Source organism: Scyliorhinus torazame, chromosome 12 (assembly GCF_047496885.1).
Source record: "Scyliorhinus torazame isolate Kashiwa2021f chromosome 12, sScyTor2.1, whole genome shotgun sequence".
Classification (NCBI taxonomy): domain Eukaryota; kingdom Metazoa; phylum Chordata; class Chondrichthyes; order Carcharhiniformes; family Scyliorhinidae; genus Scyliorhinus; species Scyliorhinus torazame.
The window spans coordinates 82,866,839-82,886,933 of record NC_092718.1 but is presented as its reverse complement, the minus strand read 5'-3'; the positions used below and the strand labels follow the sequence as shown (position 1 = coordinate 82,886,933).

The 20,095-nt window shown below is 53.4% G+C and overlaps 1 protein-coding gene across 1 annotated transcript in view; it reads left to right on the top strand.

Annotated features, from left to right (window-relative positions):
• Positions 1-204: 204 nt before the first annotated feature.
• LOC140386522 (V-set and immunoglobulin domain-containing protein 10-like) overlaps positions 205-20,095 on the top strand; it is a 74,484-nt gene continuing 54,593 nt past the window's right edge. Inside the window, exons 1-3 of the mRNA XM_072468928.1 lie at positions 205-444; positions 12,249-12,572; positions 14,806-15,078. Of these exons, the coding sequence (XP_072325029.1) occupies positions 402-444; positions 12,249-12,572; positions 14,806-15,078 (640 nt within the window). The 5' untranslated portion in view covers positions 205-401. The remainder of the gene's footprint in view (positions 445-12,248; positions 12,573-14,805; positions 15,079-20,095) is intronic.

The window sequence follows — 20,095 nt, the reverse complement described above, 5'->3', positions numbered from 1 at the left end:
GATTCTCAGTGTGAGTGCGTTTGTTGAATTTGATTCCCTCCCAGCCCATGCGAGCTGGTTTATCCTGTTGATCTGACCCTGACCCGCCCAATTCCTCTTTGTCTCAATGTTGAAGGCTGTGTGTGTCATGAAAGTGGGTGTGTGAGCTATACACAGGGGTGGGAGGAGCCAAGCCCACCGCCCCAACAAGTCAAGAGATCAGCCGCTCCCAACCTCTCATATATCAGAAGCGAGCTGCCTTTGGAGGGGAATCAGCCAGGTGAGCCGGAGAGCAGCCAGGTGAGCCGGAGAGCAGCCAGGTGAGCCGGAGAGCAGCCAGGTGAGCCGGAGAGCAGACAGGACAAAGATCTCCGGGGGCTGGCCAGGAAGTGACGGGAAGCAGGGTACAGGACTCTTGGAGGATGCACACAGCTCTTACTCTGCTGTGGGGAGGCCTCCTGTCAGGTAAGTCACACCTGGAGACAGGGCGGAACTAAAAGCCGATCACAGTCCCAGCGAGCGCAGCCAGCGACTCCAACTTTAATATATTTTAAATGTGTAAATGAATGTGTCAGAGGGAATTCTGGGCGGTTGACCTGACTCAGAGAAGCAAAATACTGCACTTCCTGCAAATTGGACATAAACTCCAGAAATTTCTGTTTTTATCAGCAGCGATCATCCGAAAGAGGAGCAGTTAACGTTTCAGCTCAACCCCAACCTCCATTCCCCACCACCTAATTCCATCTCTCTGCCTGGCAACAGCCCTCCCGTAACCTCCTCCAGCCCTACAACCCTCCCTATCTCTGTAACCTCCTTCAGCCCTACAACCCTCCCTATCACAGTAACCACCTCCAGCCCTACAACCCTCCCTATCACAGTAACCTCCTTCAGCCCTACAACCCTCCCTATCACAGTAACCTCCTCCAGCCCTACAGCCCTCCCTATCTCTGTAACCTCCTCCAGCCCTATAACCCTCCCTATCACAGTAACCTCCTCCAGCCCTACAGCCCTCCCTATCTCTGTAACCTCCTTCAGCCCTATAACCCTCCCTATCACAGTAACCTCCTCCAGCCCTACAGCCCTCCCTATCTCTGTAACCTCCTTCAGCCCTATAACCCTCCCTATCACAGTAACCTCCTCCAGCCCTACAGCCCTCCCTATCTCTGTAACCTCCTTCAGCCCTACAACCCTCCCTATCACAGTAACCTCCTCCAGCCCTATAACACCCCCTATCTCGGTAACCTCCTCCAGCCCTACAACCCTGCCTATCACAGTAACCTCCTCCAGCCCTACACCCCTCCCTATCACAGTAACCTCCTCCAGCCCTATAACCCTCCCTATCTCTGCAACCTCCTCCAGCCCTACAACCCTCCCTATCTCAGTAACCTCCTCCAACCCTTACAACCCTCCCTATCTCAGTAACCTCCTCCAGCCTTATAACCCTCCCTATCACAGTAACCTCCTCCAGCCCTTACAACCCTCCCTATCTCTGTAACCCCCCTCCAACCCCTACATCCCTCCCTATCTCTGTAACCTCCTCCATCCCTTACAACCCTCCCTATCTCTGTAACCTCCTCAAGCCCTTACAACCCTCCCTATCTCTGTAACCTCCTCAAGCCCTTACATCCCTCCCAATCTCTATAACCTCCTCCAGCCCTTAAACTCTCCCCATATCTGTAACCTCCTCCAGCCCTTACAACCCTCCCATCTCTGTAACCTCCTCCAGCCCTACAACTCTCCCTATCTCTGTAACCTCCTCCAGCCCCTACAACTATCCATATCTCTTTAACCTCCTCCAGCCAGTACATCCCTCACTATCTATGTAATCACCGCCAACACCTACAACCCTCCCTATCTCTGTAACCTCCTCCAGTTCCTATAATCCTCCCTATCCCTCTAACCTCCTCCAGTCCCTTCAACCCTCCCAATCTCTGTAACCCTCCTCCAAACCTACAACCCTCCCTGTCCCTGCAAACTCCTTCAGCCCCAACATCCCTCCTTATTTCTCGAACCTCCATCAGTCCGTAAAATGCTTCTTATCACTGTAACCGCCTCCAGTCCCTAGAACACTCCCTTCTCGGTAACGTCCAGCAGCCCCTACAACCCACCCTATCTCTGTCACCTCCTCCAAACACTAGAACCCTCCATTTCTGTGACCTCCTCCAGACCCGACAACCTCCATCTCCCTGTAATCTGCAAAAACACTACAACTCTCCCTATTCTGTAACCTCCGCTAGCCCCTACAACCCTCCCTTCACTTCACACCCACCAGCCCCTACACTTCTCCCTATCTTTGTAACCACCTCTAGCCCCTACATCCCTCCCTATCTCTGTAACCTCCTCTATCCCCTACATCCCTCCCTATCTCTGTAACCTCCTCAGCCCTTACAACCCTCACGATCTTTGTAACCTCCTCTAGCCCCTACATCCCTCCCTATCTCTGTAACCTCCTCTAGCCCCTACATCCCTCCCTATCTCTGTAACCGCCTCTAGCCCCTACATCCCTCCCTATCTCAGTAACCACCTCCAGCCCTACAACCCTCCCTATCACAGTAACCTCCTCCAGCCCTATAACCCTCCCTATCTCTACAACCTCCTCCAGCCCTACAACCCTCCCTATCACAGTAACCTCCTCCAGCCCTATAACACTCCCTATCTCTGTAACCTCCTTCAGCCCTACAACCCTCCCTATCACAGTAACCTCCTCCAGCCCTACAACCCTCCCTATCACAGTAACCTCCTACAGCCCTACAACCCTCCCTATCTCTGTAACCTCCTTCAGCCCTACAACCCTCCCTATCACAGTAACCTCCTCCAGCCCTATAACACTCCCTATCTCTGTAACCTCCTCCAGCCCTACAACCCTGCCTATCACAGTAACCTCCTCCAGCCCTACACCCCTCCCTATCACAGTAACCTCCTCCAGCCCTATAACCCTCCCTATCTCTGCAACCTCCTCCAGCCCTACAACCCTCCCTATCACAGTAACCTCCTCCAGCCCTATAACCATCCCTATCTCTGCAACCTCCTCCAGCCCTACAACCCTCCCTATCTCAGTAACCTCCTCCAACCCTTACAACCCTCCCTATCTCAGTAACCTCCTCCAGCCTTATAACCCTCCCTATCACAGTAACCTCCTCGAGCCCTTACAACCCTCCCTATCTCTGTAACCCCCCTCCAACCCCTACATCCCTCCCTATCTCTGTAACCTCCTCCATCCCTTACAGCCCTCCCTATCTCTGTAACCTCCTCAAGCCCTTACAACCCTCCCTATCTCTGTAACCTCCTCAAGCCCTTACATCCCTCCTAATCTCTATAACCCCCTCCAGCCCTTAAACTCTCCCCATATCTGTAACCTCCTCCAGCCCTTACAACCCTCCCTATCTCTGTAACCTCCTCCAGCCCCTACAACTCTCCCTATCTCTGTAACCTCCTCCAGCCCCTACAACTATCCATATCTCTTTAACCTCCTCCAGCCAGTACATCCCTCACTATCTATGTAATCACCGCCAACACCTACAACCCTCCCTATCTCTGTAACCTCCTCCAGCCCTACAACTCTCCCTAACTCTGTAACCTCCTCCAGCCCCTACAACTATCCATATCTCTTTAACCTCCTCCAGCCAGTACATCCCTCACTATCTATGTAATCACCGCCAACACCTACAACCCTCCCTATCTCTGTAACCTCCTCCAGTTCCTATAACCCTCCCTATCCCTCTAACCTCCTCCAGTCCCTTCAACCCTCCCAATCTCTGTAACCCTCCTCCAAACCTACAACCCTCCCTGTCCCTGCAAACTCCTTCAGCCCCAACATCCCTCCTTATTTCTCGAACTTCCATCAGTCCGTAAAATGCTTCTTATCACTGTAACCGCCTCCAGTCCCTAGAACACTCCCTTCTCGGTAACGTCCAGCAGCCCCTACAACTCTCCCTATCTCTGTAACCTCCTCAGCCCCTACAACCCTCCCTATCTTTGTAACCTCCTCAGCCCCTACAACCCTCCCTATCTCTGTAACCTCCTCAGCCCCTACAACCCTCCCTATCTCTGTAACCTCCTCAGCCCCTACAACCCTCCCTATCTCTGTAACCTCCTCCAGCCCCTACAACCCTCCCTATCTCTGTAAACCGACTCCAACACTACAGCCCTCCCTATCTCTGTAACCTCCTCAGCCCTTACAACCCTCCCTATCTCTGTAACCTCCTCAGCCCTTACAACCCTCCTATCTCTGTAACCTCCTCAGCCCCTACAACCCTCCCTATCTTTGTAACCTCCTCCAGCCCCTACAACCCTCCCTATCTCTGTAAACCGACTCCAACACTACAGCCCTCCCTATCTCTGTAACCTCCTCAGCCCCTACAACCCTCCCTATCTCTGTAACCTCCTCAGCCCTTACAACCCTCCCTATCTCTGTAACCTCCTCAGCCCTTACAACCCTCCCTATCTCTGTAACCTCCTCAGCCCTTACAACCCTCCCTATCTCTGTAACCTCCTCAGCCCTTACAACCCTCCCTATCTCTGTAACCTCCTCAGCCCTTACAACCCTCCCTATCTCTGTAACCTCCTCAGCCCTTACAACCCTCCCTATCTCTGTAACCTCCTCAGCCCTTACAACCCTCCCTATCTCTGTAACCTCCTCAGCCCTTACAACCCTCCCTATCTCTGTAACCTCCTCAGCCCTTACAACCCTCCCTATCTCTGTAAACGTCCTCCACCCCTTACAACCCTCCCTATCTCTGTAAACGTCCTCCACCCCTTACAACCCTCCCTATCTCTGTAAACCTCCTCCACCCCTTACAACCCTCCCTATCTCTAACCTCCTCAGCCCTTACAACCCTCCCTATCTCTGTAACCTCCTCAGCCCTTACAACCCTCCCTATCTCTGTAACCTCCTCAGCCCTTACAACCCTCCCTATCTCTGTAAACGTCCTCCACCCCTTACAACCCTCCCTATCTCTGTAAACGTCCTCCACCCCTTACAACCCTCCCTATCTCTGCAAACCTCCTCCACCCCTTACAACCCTCCCTATCTCTGTAAACCTCCTCGGCCCTTACAACCCTCCCTATCTCTGTAAACCTCCTCCACCCCTTACAACCCTCCCTATCTCTGTAACCTCCTCAGCCCTTACAACCCTCCCTATCTCTGTAACCTCCTCAGCCCTTACAACCCTCCCTATCTCTGTAACCTCCTCAGCCCTTACAACCCTCCCTATCTCTGTAACCTCCTCAGCCCTTACAACCCTCCCTATCTCTGTAACCTTCTCAGCCCTTACAACCCTCCTATCTCTGTAACCTCCTCAGCCCCTACAACCCTCCCTATCTTTGTAACCTCCTCCAGCCCCTACAACCCTCCCTATCTCTGTAAACCGACTCCAACACTACAGCCCTCCCTATCTCTGTAACCTCCTCAGCCCCTACAACCCTCCCTATCTCTGTAACCTCCTCAGCCCTTACAACCCTCCCTATCTCTGTAACCTCCTCAGCCCTTACAACCCTCCCTATCTCTGTAACCTCCTCAGCCCTTACAACCCTCCCTATCTCTGTAACCTCCTCAGCCCTTACAACCCTCCCTATCTCTGTAACCTCCTCAGCCCTTACAACCCTCCCTATCTCTGTAACCTCCTCAGCCCTTACAACCCTCCCTATCTCTGTAACCTCCTCAGCCCTTACAACCCTCCCTATCTCTGTAACCTCCTCAGCCCTTACAACCCTCCCTATCTCTGTAACCTCCTCAGCCCTTACAACCCTCCCTATCTCTGTAAACGTCCTCCACCCCTTACAACCCTCCCTATCTCTGTAAACGTCCTCCACCCCTTACAACCCTCCCTATCTCTGTAAACCTCCTCCACCCCTTACAACCCTCCCTATCTCTAACCTCCTCAGCCCTTACAACCCTCCCTATCTCTGTAACCTCCTCAGCCCTTACAACCCTCCCTATCTCTGTAACCTCCTCAGCCCTTACAACCCTCCCTATCTCTGTAACCTCCTCCAGCCCCTACAACCCTCCCTATCTCTGTAACCTCCTCCAGCCCCTACAACCCTCCCTATCTCTGTAACCTCCTCCAGGCCCCTACAACCCTCCCTATCTCTGTAACCCTCCTCCAGCCCATACAACCCAACCTAGCTCTGTAAACTCCTCCAGCCCCTACAACCCTCCCTATCTCTGTAACCTCTTCCAGCCCTTATACCCCTCACTATCTTTGTAATCTCCTCCAACTCCGACAACTCTGCCTATCTATGTTACCTCCACCAGCTCCAAAAACCCTCTGATGTCTCTGCACTCCTCCAATTCCGGCCCCTCGATTCCCATCGCTCTACCATTGGCGGCCGTGCCTTCAGCTGCCTGGGGCCCCGAACTCTGGAATTCCCTCCCTAAACGTCTCCACCTCTCTCTCTCTATCTCGCTCTCGCTGCCTCTTTCTCTGTCTCTCTCTTCTCAAAAACAGACCTCTTTGACCGAGTATTTGGTCGTCTGTTGCTGGTATCTCAGGATGTAGCTCGGTGTCAAATTCAGTTTGGTAATTGCCCCTTGTGATGAACGGTTACTGCCTTATCATCATGTAAGGTGATGTCCCCTTTTAAGACCGGGCTTGGAACCCTGGGGACTCCGCCTCTGGCTCCGCCCATCTGGGAGCCATACATAAAGGCCTGCCTCATGGTCTGTATAGCAGTCAGCTCTCGTCTCTAGCTGTAGCATAGTTATTAGCCTAATAAAGCCTTCTTTACAGTTTAATCTCTAAGCGTCATTATTGAGGGTACCTCAATTTATTAGACTAAACTAGATTCAGGATGGACGCAGGCCTAAAACCAGAGAAGCTCAATCTGGAAGCATGAACGCCGGAGGCAAAGGAAATGTTTTAATACTGGCTGCGGTGCCTCGAGGCCTACCTGGACTCCGCAGAGATTCCCATCCTAGGGCCACGCAAGCTGCGTCTACTCCACGCCCGGGTGAGTCACAGAATCTCCGCCACGCTCGAAAAGGCGACGATTTATGAGGAAGCGATTGAGTTGCTCCGCAAGCAGTTTGTCAAACCCGTCAATGAGGTGCACGCCCGGCATCTGCTCTCTACCTGCCGGCAGCGCTCTGGGGAATCGCTCGACGAGTTTGTTGAAAAACTCACCGCGCTTGCCAGGGATTGTGACCATCAGGATGTGACAGGGGAAGTCCATATGAACCTGCATATCAGAGATGCTTTCGTGTCCGGCATCCGCTCGACCTACATCAGGCAGCGGCTGCTCGAAAACGGGGCAAAAGACCTCCAGGAGACGCTAACGCTTGCCTCCTCGCTGGAGGTGGCCCGACATAATTTGGGTACATACCCCGCGGACTCTGCCAGCCCCCCCCGGACTTCCTCAGACTCAACCGTATTACAGGCCTGCGCCACGCGGCGACCCGCTCACCATGGGGGCACACCATGCTACTTCTGCGGGCAGGGCCAGCACCCACGCCCACGCTGCCCAGCCCGCTCCACGATCTGCAGCGACTGCGGGAAGAAAGGGCACTTTGCGAGGGTCTGCCTGGCCAGACCCAGGGGCCAGAAAAACAAAGAACAGCCGGCCCGAAAATCAGGCTCTCTGGCCCGCAGGCCTCGCAATGCTGCTGCGCACCGACCCGACACGCCCTCTTCTGACACGTCATCAGCCTCATGCGAATCATGGGAGCGGCCATCTGGTCGGCGGCCAGCTTCTCCACCCGACACGTGCGACCGACGGCAGCGGCCATTTTGCGAGTCCGACTCGGCTGACGACTCCGACTACCCGCGACTGGGTGCGATCACCCTCGATCAAACTCGGTCAAAACACCTGCAGAACTCCATGATGCAGGTCCAGGTCAACGGGCACGACACTGCATGCCTCTTCGACTCCGGGAGCACAGAGAGCTTTATCCACCCTGAAACGGTAAGGCGCTGCTCCCTACGCACCCATTCCGCATCCCAAACCATAGCCCTCGCATCTGGGTCCCACTCGGTACAAATCACGGGGTACTGTATTGCGGATCTCCCGATCCAGGGTGCCAAATACACCCGTTTCAAATTTTATATCCTCCCTCACCTCTGCCCCCCTGCTGCTCGGACTGGATTTCCAGTGCAGCCACCGAAGCCTGACACTGAAGTTCGGCGGACCCTTGCCCCCCCTCACGGTGTGCTGCCTTGCAACACTGAAAGTCGCACCCCCCTCGCTATTCGCGAACATCACTCCCGACTGTAAGCCCGTTCCCACCAGGAGCCGGCGCCACAGTGCCCAAGATATGGCTTTTATCAAGTCAGAGGTCCAGCGTTTACTGGGAGAGGGGGTCATCGAGGCTAGCAACAGCCCTTGGAGAGCGCAAGTAGTGGTAGTCCGGTCCGGGGAGAAGAAACGGATGGTCGTGGATTATAGCCAGACCATAAACCGATTCACGCAGCTTGATGCGTACCCCCTTCCTCGCATCGCGGAAATGGTAAATCGGATCGCCCAATACCGAGTCTTTTCCACGGTCGACCTAAAATCTGCCTACCACCAGCTCCCCATCCGACCAAAAGACCGCCCCTATACTGCCTTCGAACCAGCCGACCGGCTCTTCCACTTCCTCAGGGTCCCCTTTGGTGTCACAAATGGGGTCTCCATCTTTCAAAGGGCGATGGACCAAATGGTGGACCAGTACGGTTTGCGGGCTACATACCCGTACTTGGACAATGTCACCATCTGCGGCCATGATCAGCAGGACCATGACGCTAACCTCAAAAAGTTCCTCCAGACCGCCCGAGCCCTTAACCTGACCTATAACGAGGGCAAATGCGTTTTCCACACCACCCGGCTAGCCATCCTCGGCTATGTCGTGGAAGACGGGGTCCTAGATCCCGACCCCGACCGCATGCGCCCCCTTAAGGAACTCCCTCTCCCCCGCAGCCTCAAGGCCCTCAAACGGTGCTTGGGGCTTTTCTCTTGTTACGCCCAGTGGGTCCCCAAGTATGCGGACGAAGCCCGCCCACTCCGAAAGACCACCATTTTTCCCCTCTCGGCTGAGGCTCAATTGGCCTTCAACCGCATCAAGGCTGACATCATCAAGGCCGCCATGCACGCGGTGGATACCCTTTCCAGGTAGAGAGCGATGCATCAGACATCGCCCTGGCTGCTACCCTCAATCAAGGAGGCAGACCAGTAGCGTTCTTCTCCCGAACCCTCACCGCCTCCGACACTCTGCAGTCGAAAAGGAGGCACAAGCCATTGTGGAGGCTGTGCGGTGCTGGAGACACTACCTCGCCGGTAGGAGGTTTACCCTCGTCACCGACCAACGGTCGGTCGCCTATATGTTCGATAACACGCAACGGGGCAAAATAAAAAACGATAAAATTTTGAGGTGGAGGATCGAACTCTCCACCTACTCGTACGATATCAAGTATCGTCCAGGGGAGCTTAACGAGCCCCCAGATGCCCTGTTGACACATGCGCCAACGCGCAGGAGGACCGCCTGCAAGCCATCTACAATGACCTCTGCCACCCGGGGGTTACCCGGCTCGTCCATTTCATCAAGTCCCGCAACCTACCTTACTCAACCAAGGAGGTCAAGGCCATGGTCAGGACCTGCCAAGTCTGTGCGGAGTGTAAACCGCACTTCTATCGGCCAGACAAGGTTCGGCTCGTGAAGGCCTCGGGCCCCTTTGAGCGACTGAGCGTGGACTTCAAGGGGCCCCTCCCATCCACTAACCGTTATGCCTATTTCCTCACCGTGATCGATGAGTTCTCCCGTTTCCCATTCGCCATTCCCTGCACCGACATGACCTCAGCCACGGTGATTAAGGCACTGCACAGCATCTTCACCCTGTTCGGTTTCCCTGCTTATATCCACAGCGACCGGGGTACATCGTTCATGAGCGATGAACTGCGTCAGTATCTGCTCAGCAAAGGCATCGCCTCGAGCAGAACGACCAGCTATAACCCACGGGGAAACGGGCAGGTGGAGAGGGAGAATGCGACCGTGTGGAAGGCTGTCCTTCTGGCCCTGCGGTCGAGAAATCTCCCAACTACCCGCTGGCAGGAGGTCCTACCCGATGCCCTACACTCCATTAGGTCACTCCTCTGCATGGCCACGAATGAGACTCCTCACGACCGATTGTTTCTCTGCCCCAGGAAGTCTACATCCGGGGTCTCGCTTCCACCTTGGCTGATGGCTCCGGGATCTGTTCTTCTCCGGAGGTACGCGAGGAGCCATAAAACGGACCCCCTAGTTGAAAAGCTCCGACTGCTCCACGCCAACCCCAGTTACGCCTACGTGGAGTACTCTGACGGCAGGCAAGATACGGTTTCCCTCCGGGATCTGGCACCCGCTGGATCCTCCATCACAGACGCCCCTTCCCGCGCCGCGACCTTGCAGGACCCGTCGCCCCCTACAACACCCCCCCTTCCGGCCCTACCACCCATTGGTGAGCTCCTACCGTGCTCCCCCTTTACACACCCCGCCGGCGCCGGCTCCGCTACCCCCGGCCCTGCCTAGTTCCTCTGCCCCGACCCGGACCGAAGCTCCGACTGCTGTGCTCCCGGATGTGCCCTCAACCGGGATGTCCGTGCCCGCCGCACCACTGCCCGAATTGAGGAGGACGATCCGGCCACCGAGACGGATGGACCTATGATGGCACTTCACCCCCGCCAGACTCCTTTTTAAACAGGGGGTGAATGCGATGAACAGTTACTGCCTTATCATCATGTAAGGTGATGTCCCCTTTAAGACGGGGCTTGGAACCCTGGGGACTCCGCCTCTGGCTCCGCCCATCTGGGAGCCATACATAAAGGCCTGCCTCATGGTCTGTGTAACAGTCAGCTCTCGTCTCTAGCTGTAGTATAGTTATTAGTCTAATAAAGCCTTCTTTACAGTTTAATCTCTAAGCGTCATTATTGAGGGTACCTCACCCCTGTTAACAGGCCTTGGTGGTTACAACTTGTTGCAGGTGATAGTTAATGATAATTGGTAGTTGCTTTCTGCCACTGAGTTCACATAGGGAAATTGTGGAAGATGCCGGAAGCACGGAATGCCATTCTGATATCTGCACTAAATGTTTAAGCTGTTTACAAGACTTCAATGCTGACTCAGTGTGGTAAACCGAAACCCGACCAAATCACACCCAACTCCGAGATATTTATCTTCCTCAGTACTGACCCTTTGACAATGCAACGCTCCCTCAGTACTGACCTTCGGACAGCGCAGCGCTCCTTCAGTACTGACCCTCTGACAGCACAGCGCTCCCTCAGCACTGACCCTCCGACATCGCAGCACTCCCTCCGTACTGACCATCTGACAGTGCAGCACTCCCTCAGTACTGACCCTCTGACAATGCAGCACTCCCTCAGTACTGACCGACTGACAGTGCAGCACTCCCTCAGTACTGACCCTCTGACAGTGCAGCACTCCCTCAGTACTGACGTTCAGACGGCGCAGCGCTCCCTCAGTATTGACCCTCTGACAGTGCAGCACTCACTCAGTACTGACCCTCCAACTGCGCTGCACTTCCTCAGTATTAACCCTCTGACAGTGCAGCACTCCCTCAGTACTGACCCTGACAGTGCAGCACTCCCTCAGTACCGACCATCTGACAGTGCAGCACTCCCTCAGTACTGACCCTGACAGTGCAGCAAGCTCTCAGTACTGACACTCTGACAGTGCAGCGCTCCCTCAGTACTGATCCTCTGACAATGCAGCGCTCACTCCGTACTCACCCTATGACAGTGCCGCACTCCCTCATTACCCACACCTCTGGCAGTGCAGCACTTCCCTCAGTACTGACCCTCTGACAGTACCGCACTCCCTCATTACCCACACCTCTGGCAGTGCAGCACTTCCCTCAGTACTGATCCTCTGACAGTGCAGCACTCCCTCATTACCCACACCTCTGGCAGTGCAGCACTTTCCTCAGTACTGACCCTCTCTGACAGTGCAGCACTCCCTCAGTACTGACCCTCTGACAGTGCAGCACTCCCTCAGTACTGACCCTCTGACAGTGCAGCACTCCCTCAGTACTGACCCTCTGACAGTGCAGCACTCCCTCAGTACTGACCCTCTGACAGTGCAGCACTCCCTCATTACTGACCCTCTGACAGTGCAGCACTCCCTCAGTACTGACCCTCTGACAGTGCAGCACTCCCTCAGTACTGACCCTCTGACAGTGCAGCACTCCCTCATTACTGACCCTCTGACAGTGCAGCACTCCCTCAGTACTGACCCTCTGACAGTGCACAGCTCCCTCGGTAGCAAGAACTCAATCGTACAAACTTTCACCTCTAACCTTTCACCCCAGCTGTGACGGTGGCCATCGAGATCAGCACCAACAACCCAGTGAAGGTCATCATGGGCGAGAAGGCAAATCTGAATGTTTCCTACGTGAGCAAAAACCTCCCTCATGTCACCTGGGCTTTGGCCGACACTTTTGCCAGTTGGACCGTGGGTCAGGGGCCCCCACCGATGGTGTCCCCGGTGTTTGATGGCCGGCTGACCATTAACACCAGCACGGCGTCCATCACAATCCTACGGACAACGCTCGCCGACAGCAGGAACTATACCGTGTCGTTAACCGCGGTGGATGAGGCGCTCAGCAGTCAGAAGGTGACACTCCGAGTGTACGGTGAGTTCCTGCCTTTTCCTGTCAGGGAGCCATCCTGAAACCATTTAGTCCCCACTGGTTCAATCCCAGTTTAGGGCCTAAATCCTGGGCCTTGTCACACTTCGAGTCTGCAACGACTCTCTGAAAGAGCATACTACCCAGGTCCACCTCCCCACGGAGACACGGGGGGAACGTGCAGACTCCACACTCACAGTCACCAAAGACCAGAACTGAACCCGGGTCCCTGGCGCTGTGAGGCTGCTGTGCTAGCCACTGTGCTACCGTGAGGAGCATTGTTTTGTTTTACACACAGCGAGCTGTTGTGATCTGGAAGTTTCTGTCTGAAAGAGCGATGGAAGCAGATTCAATGGGAACTTTCAAAATGGGCAATTCGAGAAATACTGGAAGGTGGAAAATTTGTAGGAATATGGAGGGAAAAGAGCAGCGTGGATAGTGTGGTCTAATTGGATGGAAGTTTCAAAGAGGCAGCACAGGAATTATGGACCGAATGGCCTTCTCCTGTGTTGCGAGATTCAGTCATAACAGGATGGCTCCTGAGAAGTAGCAGGTTAACGAGGGAAGGGAATCTACGGGAAATCGATAGATTCTGGGAAACCCAGCTGAACGAATTGTCCACAGATCTGGCTGAGGCTGGTGAAGGGGACGGGCAGGAATTTTCCCTGAGGCGCAGAGTTTAAAAAACATGTGTTTATACTCATACTTTAAATACATTCTTCCATGGGACGTGGGGACGTCGCTGGCTGGGCCCAGCTTTTACCGCCCATCCCTAATGGCCCCTTGAACAGAGACTCTCGCCGCCCACTTCCGGGGGGCAGTTAGAAGTAAACTACATTGCTGAGGGTCTGGGGTCACATGTCGGCCAGACCGAGTAAGGATGGCCGATTTCTTTCCCTAAAGGACATTAGTGAACCAAATGGGTTTTTATCCATTACTGAGACTAGATTTCAATTCTTTTTATAATAATCTTTATTAGTGTCACAAGTAGGCTTACATTAACACTGCAATGAAGCCACTGTGAAAATCCACAGTCGCCACATTCCGGCCCCTGTTCGGGTACACTGAGGGAGAATTCAGAATGTCCAATTCACCGAACAAGCACATCATTCGGGACTTGTGGGAGGAAACCGGAGGAAACCCACGCAGGCACGGGGAGAATGTGCAGACTCTGCACAGACAGTGACCCAAGCCAGGAATCGAACTCGGGTCCCTGGCGCTGTGAAGCAACAGTGCTAACCACTGTGCTACCGTGCTGCCAGAGTTTATTAATTAAATTTAATTTTCATCAGCTGCTGTAGTGCGATTCAAACCTGTATCCCCACACAGAGCTTTAACATCAGGAGTCCAGTGGCATTACCACAAGCCACTGTCTGAACTGAATAAACCATTTACAAACCGTGGTTACCACAGTAGATCAGAGGCTGGGAATCCTGCGGTGATTAACTCACCTCCTGACTCCTGCGAAGCCAGTCCACCATCTACAAGGCACAAGCCAGGAGTGTGATGGAATACTCCTCATTGACCTGGGTAAGTGCAGCTCCAACAACTCTCAAGAAGCTCGACACCATGCAGGACAAAGCAGCCCTCCTTGATTGCTCCCCCTTCCACAAACATTCACTCCCTCCACCACCGACGAACAGTGTACAAGATGCACTGCAGTGATCCACCAAGGCTCCTTAAGCAGCACCTTGTAATCCCACAGTCTCTACCATCTGGAAGAACAAGAGCCGCAGATACCTGGGAACCCCACCACCTGGAGGTTCCCCTCCATCACTCACCACCCTGACTTGGAAATATATCGCCGTTCCTTCACTGTCGCTGGGGCAACATCCTGGAATTCCCTCCCTAATAGCACTGTGGGTGTATCTACACCTCAAGGACTCTCACCACCACCTTCTCAAGGGTCAATTAGGGATGGACAATAAATGCTGGCCTAACCAGCGAAGCCCACAACCCAGGAGAGAATAAGAATGGAGGGGCGTTGAGGAGAGATGTTTTGACCCGGAGGTCAGTTGGGGTCTGGAACTCACTATCTGAAAGGTTGTAGAGGTTAGAATGGTTCATCATATTTACAACAAGGCTGGATAAGCACCTCCAGGGGCTGCAGGCTGAGAGCTGCAATTGGGATGGGGCCGGATAGCATTGTCTGGACTGACACGTTGCAGAGGCTGAATAGCCTCCTCTTGCCTGTATTCTGAATCATAATGCTCTCCCTCCTCTCTGACCCCACACTCAGAACTGATCAGTGAGGTCCACGTGACAGTCCCTGTGGATGACGTGAAGGAGGGCGACTCCAAGACCACCGTGATCTGCACCATGACGAGTGGTAACTGGGATACGCTGAGCTGGACTAAGGATGGCAGGACGATCGTTGGCGACGCTCACATGGTGATAGCCAGTAATGAGTTAACGATCCAGGGCGTGGTCAGAGGGGACGCTGGAACATATTCATGCTCAGTCAAAAACCCCTTCAGCAGTGGGACGTCCCAAAACCCGCTCACCGTCTATTGTAAGTATTCCACACAGTCCCATCCCACTTGGCAAAGTATCAGATTTTTGCTGGGGATCTTTGTTGATCTCTCCGTCTGCCTTTCCCTCTTTTTCTCTATCTATCCCTCTGTGTTTCACTCCCTTGATCCCTGTGTATGTCTCTCTATCTCTCTGTGACTCTCTCTCGATCCTTCAGTGTGTCTCTCTTTATTCATCTGTTAGTCTCTCTATCCCTCTGTGCGTGTGTCTCTCTCTATACCTCTATGCCTCTCTCTCTTTATCTCTATCCCCCTGTGCCTCTCTCTCTCTAGCCCTCTGTGGGTGTGTCTCTCTATATACCTCTATGCCTCTCTCTCTTTATCTCTATCCCCCTGTGCCTCTCTCTCTCTAGCCCTCTGTGGGTGTGTCTCTCTATATACCTCTATGTCTCTCTCTATCCCTCTGTGCCTCTCTCTCTCTAGCCCTCTGTGCGTGTGTCTCTCTCTATACCTCTATGCCTCTCTCTCTTTATCTCTATCCCCCTGTGCCTCTCTCTCTCTAGCCCTCTGTGGGTGTGTCTCTCTATATACCTCTATGCCTCTCTCTCTTTATCTCTATCCCCCTGTGCCTCTCTCTCTCTAGCCCTCTGTGGGTGTGTCTCTCTATATACCTCTATGTCTCTCTCTATCTCTATCCCCCTGTGCCTCTCTCTCTCTAGCCCTCTGTGGGTGTGTCTCTCTATATACCTCTATGCCTCTCTCTCTTTATCTCTATCCCCCTGTGCCTCTCTCTCTCTAGCCCTCTGTGGGTGTGTCTCTCTATATACCTCTATGTCTCTCTCTATCTCTATCCCTCTGTGCCTCTCTCTCTCTAGCCCTCTGTGGGTGTGTCTCTCTATATACCTCTATGTCTCTCTCTATCTCTATCCCTCTGTGCCTCCCACTCTCTAGCCCTCTGTGGGATGTCTCTCTATATACCTCTATGTCTCTCTCTATCCCTATCCCCCTGTGCCTCTCTCTCTCTAGCCCTCTGTGGGTGTGTCTCTCTATATACCTCTATGTCTCTCTCTATCTCTATCCCCCTGTGCCTCTCTCTCTCTAGCCCTCTGTGGGTGTGTCTCTCTATATACCTCTATGTCTCTCTCTATCTCTATCCCCCTGTGCCTCTCTCTCTCTAGCCCTCTGTGGGTGTGTCTCTCTATATACCTCTATGTCTCTCTCTATCTCTATCCCCCTGTGCCTCTCTCTCTAGCCCTCTGTGGGTGTGTCTCTCTATACCTCTCTGTCTCTCTCTCCCTCTCTAGCCCTCTGTGCCTCTCTCCATCCCTCTGTGTGTCTCTCTCTCTATCCCCCTGTGCCTCTTACTCTCTACTCCCCTGTCCCTCTCCCTCTATCCCTCTGTGCCTCTCTCTCTCTATCCCCCTGTGCCTCTCTCTCTATCCCTCCGTGTCTCTTTCTATCTCTCTGTGCCTCTCTCTATCTCCCCGTGCCTCTCTCTATCCCTCTGTGCCTCTCTCTATCTCTCTGCGCCACTCTCTATCTCTCTGTGCCTCTCTCTCTATCTCTCTGTGCCTCTCTATCTCTCGGTGCCTCTCTCTATCTCTCTGTGCCTCTCTCTCTATCTCTCTGTGCCTCTCTCTATCTCTCTGTGCCTTTCTCTCTATCTCTCTGTGCCTTTCTCTCTATCTCTCTGTGCCTCTCTCTCTATCTCTCGGTGCCTCTCTCTATCTCTCTGTGCCTCTCTCTATCTCTCTGTGCCTCTCTCTCTACCTCTCTGTGCCTCTCCCTATCTCCCTGTGCCTCTCTCTATCTCGCTGTGCCTCTCCCTATCTCCCTGTGCTTCTCTCTATCCCCTGTGCCTCTCTCTCTAGCCCTCTGTGGGTGTGTCTCTCTATACCTCTCTGTCTCTCTCTCCCTCTCTAGCCCTCTGTGCCTCTCTCCATCCCTCTGTGTGTCTCTCTCTCTATCCCCCTGTGCCTCTTACTCGCTACTCCCCTGTCCCTCTCCCTCTATCCCTCTGTGCCTCTCTCTCTCTATCCCCCTGTGCCTCTCTCTCTCTAGCCCTCTTTGTCTCTTTCTCTATCCCTCTGTGTGTCTCTCTCTCCATCTCTCTGTGCCTCACTCCCTCTATCTCTCTGTGCCTCTCTCTCTATCTCCCCGTGTCTCTCTCTATCCCTCTGTGCCTCTCTCTCTCTATCCCTCAGTGTGTGTCTCTATCTCTCTGTGCCTCTCTCTCTATCCCTCCGTGTCTCTTTCTATCTCTCTGTGCCTCTCTCTATCTCCCCGTGCCTCTCTCTATCCCTCTGTGCCTCTCTCTATCTCTCTGCGCCACTCTCTATCTCCCTGTGCCTCTCTCTCTATCTCTCTGTCCCTCTCTCTCTATCTCTCTGTCCCTCTCTCTCTATCTCTCTGTGCCTCTCTCTATCTCTCTGTGCCTCTCTCTATCTCTCTGTGCCTCTCTATCTCTCGGTGCCTCTCTCTATCTCTCTGTGCCTCTCTCTCTATCTCTCTGTGCCTCTCTCTATCTCTCTGTGCCTCTCTCTATCTCTCTGTGCCTTTCTCTCTATCTCTCTGTGCCTCTCTCTCTATCTCTCGGTGCCTCTCTCTATCTCTCTGTGCCTCTCTCTATCTCTCTGTGCCTCTCGCTATCTCTCTGTGCCTCTCTCTCTACCTCTCTGTGCCTCTCCCTATCTCCCTGTGCCTCTCTCTATCTCGCTGTGCCTCTCCCTATCTCCCTGTGCTTCTCTCTATCTCTCTGTGCCTCTCTCTCTATCTCTCTCTGCCGCTCTCTCTATCTCTCTGTGCCTCTCTCTCTATCTCTCTGTGCCTCTCTCTCTCTCTCTATGTGCCTCTCTCTATCTCTCTGTGCCTCTCTCTATCTCTCTGTGCCTCTCTCTATCTCTCTGTGCCTCTCTCTATCTCCCTGTGCCTCTCTCTATCTCCCTGTGCCTCTCTCTATCTCTCTGTGCCTCTCTCTATCTCTCCGTGCCTCTTTCTCTATCTCTCTGTGCGTCGCTCTAACTCTCTGTGTCTCTCTCTATCCCTCTGTGCCTCTCTCTCTATCTCTCTGTGCCTCTCTCTCTATCTCTCTGTGCCTCTCTCTCTATCTCTCTGTGCCTCTCTCTCTATCTCTCTGTGCTTCACTCTATCTCTCTGTGCCTCTCTCTATCTCTCTGTGCCTCTCTATATCTCTCTGTGCCTCTCTCTATCGCTCTGTGCCTCTCCCTATCTCTCTGTGCCTCTCCCTATCTCTCTGTGCCTCTCTCTATCTCTCTGTGCCTCTCTCTATCCCCCTGTGCCTCTCTCTATCTCTCTGTGCCTCTCTATATCTCTCTGTGCCTCTCTCTATCGCTCTGTGCCTCTCCCTATCTCTCTGTGCCTCTCTCTATCTCTCTGTGCCTCTCTCTATCCCCCTGTGCCTCTCTCTATCTCTCTGTGCCTCTCTCTATCTCTCTGGGCCTCACTCTATCTCTCTGTGCCTCTCTCTATCTCTCCGTGCCTCTCTATATCTCTCTGTGCCTCTCTCTATCGCTCTGTGCCTCTCTCTATCTCTCTGTGCCTCTCTCTATCTCTCTGTGCCTCTCTATCTCTCTGTGCCTCACTCTATCTCTCTGTGCCTCTCTCTATCTCTCTGTGCCTCTCTATATCTCTCTGTGCCTCACTCTATCTATCTGTGCCTCTCTCTATCTCTCTGTGCCTCTCTCTGTGCCTCTCTATCTCTCGGTGCCTCTCTCTATCTCTCCGTGCCTCCCTCTATCACTCTGTGCCTCTCTCTCTATCCCTCTGTGCCTCTCTCTATCTCTCTGTGCCTCTCTCTATCTCTGCGCCTCTCTATCTCTCTGTGCCTCTCTCTCTATCTCTGTGTGTCTCTCTCTCTATCTCTCTGTGCCTCTCTCCATATCTCTCTGTGCCTCTCTATCTCTCTGTGCCTCTCTCTCTATCTCTCTGTGCCTCTCTCTCTATCCCTCTGTGCCTCTCTCTGTGCCTCTCTCTCTATCTCTCTGTGCCTCTCTCTATCTCTCTGTGCCTCTCTCTATCTCTCTGTGCCTCTCTCTATCTCTCTGTGCCTCTCTCTATCTCTCTGTGCCTCTCTCTATCCCTCCGTGTCTCTTTCTATCTCTCTGTGCCTCTCTCTATCTCCCCGTGCCTCTCTCTATCTCCCTGTGCCTCTCTCTATCTCCCTGTGCCTCTCTCTATCACTCTGTGCCTCTCTGTATCTCTCCGTGCCTCTTTCTCTATCTCTCTGTGCGTCGCTCTAACTCTCTGTGCCTCTCCCTCTCTCTGTGCCTCTCTCTCTATCTCTCTGTGCCTCTCTCTATCTCTCTGTGCCTCTCTCTATCTCTCTGTGCCTCTCTCTATCTCTCCGTGCTTCTCTCTATCTCTCTGTGCCTCTCTCTATCTCTCTGTGCCTTTCTCTATCCCTCTGTGCCACTCTCTCTATCTCTCTGTGTCTCTCTCTATCTCTCTGTGCCTCTCTCTATCTCTCTGTGGCTCTTTCTATCTCTCTGTGCCTCTCTCTATCTCTCCGTGCCTCTCTATATCTCTCTGTGCCTCTCTATATCTCTCCGTGCCTCTCTCTATCCCTCTGTGCCTCTCTCTATCTCTCTGCGCCTCTCTCTATCTCTCTGTGCCTCTCTCTATCTCTCTGTGCCTCTCTCTATCTCTCTGTGCCTCTCTCTATCTCTCTGTGCCTCTCTCTATCTCTCTGTGCCTCTCTCTATCTCTCTGTGCCTCTCTCTCTATACCTCTGTGCCACTCTCTCTATCTCTCTCTATCTCTCTGTGCCTCTCTCTATCTCTCTGTGCCTCTCTCTCTATGCCTCTCTATCTCCCTGTGCTTCTCTCTCTATCTCTCTGTGCCTCTCTCTCTATCTCTCTGTGCCTCTCTCTCTATCTCTCTGTGCCTCTCTCTCTCTATCTCTCTGTGCCTCTCTCTCTATCTCTCTGTGCCTCTCTATCTCTCTGTGCCTCTCCCTATCTCTCTGTGCCTCTCTCTATCTCTCTGTGCCTCTCTCTCTATCTCTCTGTGCCTCTCTCTCTATCTCTCTGTGCCTCTCTC